Here is a 4,805-nt window from a genome sequence, read left to right as displayed (position 1 = left end):
AGAATCCCAGCAAGTTGCATGCTGTCAGCACAGAGTCTGATGCAGGGCTCAAACTCACGAGTCATGAGATCATGACCTGTGCTGAAACCAAGAGTTGGACGCTTAACCGACTGAGCCACCCAGGCACCTCTATAGAGTGGTCAACTTCTATAAAGTTGGAGCTCTTTGTGGCCAATCTGGGGCAATTTGAACAGCAAGATAAATAATGATAGCAATGGATTATAACCCATAGAATAAAATAGATATACATGGGTCCATACAAATGTGTATATATGTATATATATATATATATATATATATACACACACACATTATATATATATACATTATATATATACACATTATATATATACATTATATATATACACATTATATATATACTATATATATATATATATATATATATATATATATACACACACACAAAATGGCAGGGGAGGGGATAGTTCTTTCTTACAGAAGAATCCCAATTAATAGATGTAGAAGGAATAATGGAAATTGATAACCATTATTAGGCACATATCACAGTAATATTTATTGCATGCAAGAAACATTGATGGATGCTAAAATTAGTGGGCCAAAGTTTAAGGAGAAACAGGATATTAGCATAGCCTCAAAGTATCTCCCTTCAAAGATTTATCAAAGGGCAAAATAAGAATTTTACAATGGAAAAAACCTAGCAGACACCACCTCGTCCAAGTGATCAAGGTTACTATCACTAGTAATAGGGCACATTGACATCATGTACCTCCTGACATGATGCACAGAGAAGGACACAACATCACTTCTATGGTATTCTTGTGAAAAATAAAAGCATAACCTCAGTATAAGCATGAGAAAACCTCAGACAAACCCAAATTAGGAACATCCATCAAGCAAGTACTCTCCAAAAGTGTTAAGTTTATTGTATTAGTTTCCTATCGCTTCTGTAACAAATGATCATAAATTTAGTGGCTTAAAACCAAAGAAATCTATTTCCTTATATTTATAGAGGTCAGAAGTCTAAAGTCAAGATATCAGCAGGGCTGTGTTCCTTCTGGAGGCTCTAAGAGGAGAATCTGTTTCCTTGCTTTTCCAGCTTCTTGAGGCTGCCCAGCATTCCTTGGTTAGTGACTCCTTCCTTGTGTTGCTTCACCATTTTACTTCTGTCATCACATCTCCTACTCTGACTCTGATCTCCTGCCTGCCTCCCCCTTATAAGAACCCTTGTGATTAAAGTTGGCCCACTTGGCTAGTGCAGGATGATCACCTCATCTCAAGACCCTTAAAGAAATCACACCTGAAAAATCCCTTTTGACCTACATGATAACATTCACAGGTTCCAGAGATTAGAACATGAACATCTTTGGGGGCCATTATTCAACTTACCACAGTCATTAAAGACAAAGACTGAGGAACTTTCATGGACTGGAGGAGACTAAGGAGACATGATACTTAAATACAATTGGATCCAGGACCAGAAAACGGTCAGCAGTGGGCCAACTGGCAAAATTCAAATAAGGCGTATAAATTAGTTAATAATAATGTATCAATGTTAAGTTCCTGGTTTCTATAGTTGTACTATGGGCATATAATATGTTAACATTAGGGGAAGGTAGGTGAGGAGTGTATCGATTTCTCTGTACTATTTTTTGTAACTTTTTTCATAAGTCTAAAATTATTTCAAAATAATTAAAAGAAAGACATAAACAACAACAACAATCATCTACAATAAGATACCACTATAATTTCACCAGAATGGCTAAAATGAAAGAAGAAAAAGACAATGCCAGCTGTTGGTGAGGATGAGGAGAAACTTGAATTGTCATTCATCACTGGTGGGTATATGTAAACTGGTACAAACATTTGGCAAACTCTTTGGGAGCATCTTCTTTTTTTAAAAGTTATTTCTTTATTGAGAGAGAGAGAGAGAGAGAGAGAGAGAGAGAGAGAGCGCACAAGCAGGGGAGGGGCAGAGAGAGAGGGGAAGAGAATCCCAAGCAGGCTCTGCACTGTTAGTGCAGAGCCCGACACGGGGCTTGATCCCACAAACCGAACTGCCTTTGGCAGAATCTTCTAAAGCTAACTATATATGCATTCTCTATGACTCAGCAATGCCATTTCTAAGCATATGCCCAATAAAAGTGCAAATATATTTACCAAAAGATATATACATGGCTGCCACTGCCCTTGGGTCTTGAAAGGGGAAGTGAGAGGGAGCTACCAACTATCTTCAGACACTGGGGGTCACTGCCACTGGGGAGGTGCAGTAGCAGAGTGCGAGTGCTGTGCTTGTGAACGGGGGTAGGCAGGAGAGGGCAGTGGCCTGTACCAGCCACAGGGAATAGAAATAAGAAGGAGAAAGAACCACCGAAAGCAGGGAAAAGTTCAAAAGGACAAAAAAAAAAAAAATAGAACTAGAGTGGTACTGTCAAAAAGCTGGAGCTACAGAGCTTGAAATTAACCACTGAAAAATACTAAAATGTTGGGCCCTCACCTCCTTCTAAGGATACTGGAAGCAGCATGTCATATTCAGCCTGATATATGGCCCATCATTGTGTCAACTACTTTGCATGACTCCAAATTGATTCACTTATAGTTCATTTGACCTTTGAATTGACCCTGGCTTTTTAAATTCTGGTTTTTCTCCCCAGTTTTCACCATCCTATTTCCACCCACTTACTAAATACAGTTGACTCATGCATGTGAATTATATCATTATTTTTCATGTTTTTACTCTCTTGTCTCTCAACATTGCTCTTATTTTGAACATTACAGCCTGAACATTTGAAAAAGTTTTAATATTTCTGTCACTTTTCAAACTTTAAAATATTATATCCACCTTCACCATCAACAATTGCTTTATCTTGTGAATTGCCTCTGTTAGGACACTGTGTTGTATTTTGGATCTTGTAGCCTTGTGAGATGCAGAGAACATGTACCAGTCCAGGACAGAATAGCCCCAAAGGCTTAGGAAATGAAACTAACAAAGAAAATGTCAAAGAACTTGGCAACATGGCTTGTTGTACTTCAAGTATGTGAATGGCTTTTGTGATAAAATACTGTCAAGGTTGTTTTCTAGTCTCCCCAAAGAAAATAGTGGGGAGTAATTGGCTCAAATTGCAGAACATCATTTTCATTAGATGCAAGGGAAAATTTTGTAGTGTGGGTTTTTGGTAAGAAAGCTGAAGTCTCGGAGATTGGTAATAAAGAATAGAGCAGTGAAGTGCAAAGTGTTTCAGGTGAATGGTGACAAAATAAAAAGTGTCATTTCCTGCTTGCTGGAAATGTCACCACACACAAATCATTTAACTTCTGTGGCAGTTTCCTCACCTCTAAGGTGACTTGATGAGCTTAATATTTGGGTGTTTTTAACTCTATTGGATAGATTAGGCAGGGTCCCCGTTGAGGGAAATTTCCCTGCAAGATGGATTACCAATTAACAAGATGCCATTCAAGGTGATAAATACTGGGGTGTGATTTTTTTACTTTTTCCTTATTTTGCTTCAGCAAAATGCATTGATACATTTTTTTCTTTTCTTTTTCTCTTTAAAATATAATGTTTGTTATAGACTAACACCGCTTATGGATATAGATGCAAAAATCCTCAACAAGCTTTCCGGTGGTGACAACCTTCCCACAAGAACATGCCCCTTGAAAAGGACCTCCTCCACCAGTCCACAAAAGAGGAGATGAGGAAGCATAAGAAGAAGTGCCTGGTGCAGAGCCCCAACTCCTACTTCATGGATGTGAAGTGCCCAGGATGCTACAAAATCACCCCCATCTTTAGCCATACACGAACAGTAGTTTTGTGTGTTGGCTGCTCCACTGTTCTTTGCCAGCCTACAGGAGGAAACGCAAGGCTTACAGAAGGATGATCCTTCAAATGGCAGCAGCACTAAAAGCACCCTGAATCTAGATGAGTGGGAAACTATCCTAATAAACATATTTTGGATTAAAAACAATCCTTGGGGTGCCTGGGTGGCTCAGTTGGTGAAGCATCTGACTCTTGATTTCTCTCTCTCTCTTCCTCTGCCTCTTTCCCCTGCTCGTGCTCTCTCTCTCTCTCTCTCTCAAAAAAATCCTCAACAAAATACTAGCAAACAGAATCCAACAGCACATTAAAAAGATAAAACGCCATGACCAAGCGAGATTTATCCTAATAATACAAGGGTGGTTCAACATAAGAAAATCAATCAATGTAAAATACTACATTAATAGAAGGAAGAAAAATAAATCCATGATAATCTCAATTGCATCAAAGGATATGATTAAGAAAGTGAAAAGATAACCTACAGAATAGAAGAAAGTATTTGTATATCATGTGTCTTATAAGGTGCTAGTATCTAGAACATCTGAAGAACTCTTACAACTCAACACAAAAGACAAACAACCCAGTTAAAAATGGACAAAGGATTAGAACAGACATTTATCCAAAGAAGATATACAAATAGTCAACAAGCCCATGAGAAGATGCTCAGCATCTTTAGTCATTATGGAAATGCAAATCAAAACCACAATGAGGAAATGAGGTATCACTTCACATTCACTGGGATGGCTATTACAAAAAAAGAAAAGAATGAATGTTGGTGAAGATGTGGAGAAATTGGAAGTCTCATACATTGCTAGCGGGAATGGAAAAGGGCTCAGCCAATGGGCATAACAAGTTGGTGGTTTCTCAAAAAAGTAAACGTAGAATCACCATATGACCCTGCTGTTTCACTCCTAGGTATATGTACAAAAGAATTGGAAAACAGGTAACAAACAAATACATGAACACTCATGTTTATGGGAGTACTATTTACAATAGCCAAAAGGTGGAAAGA

General features: G+C 38.1%; 1 protein-coding gene across 1 annotated transcript; it reads left to right on the top strand.

Annotated features, from left to right (window-relative positions):
- Positions 1-3,626: 3,626 nt before the first annotated feature.
- LOC107180418 (40S ribosomal protein S27-like) lies at positions 3,627-3,857 on the top strand. Its single transcript, XM_015541310.1, has one exon. The coding sequence runs from the start codon at positions 3,627-3,629 to the stop codon at positions 3,855-3,857; it is 231 nt and encodes a 76-aa protein (XP_015396796.1).
- The last annotated feature ends 948 nt before the right edge of the window (positions 3,858-4,805 follow it).

Source organism: Panthera tigris, chromosome X (assembly GCF_018350195.1).
Source record: "Panthera tigris isolate Pti1 chromosome X, P.tigris_Pti1_mat1.1, whole genome shotgun sequence".
Classification (NCBI taxonomy): Eukaryota; Metazoa; Chordata; class Mammalia; order Carnivora; family Felidae; genus Panthera; species Panthera tigris.
This window is presented reverse-complemented; position numbering and strand designations above follow the sequence as displayed.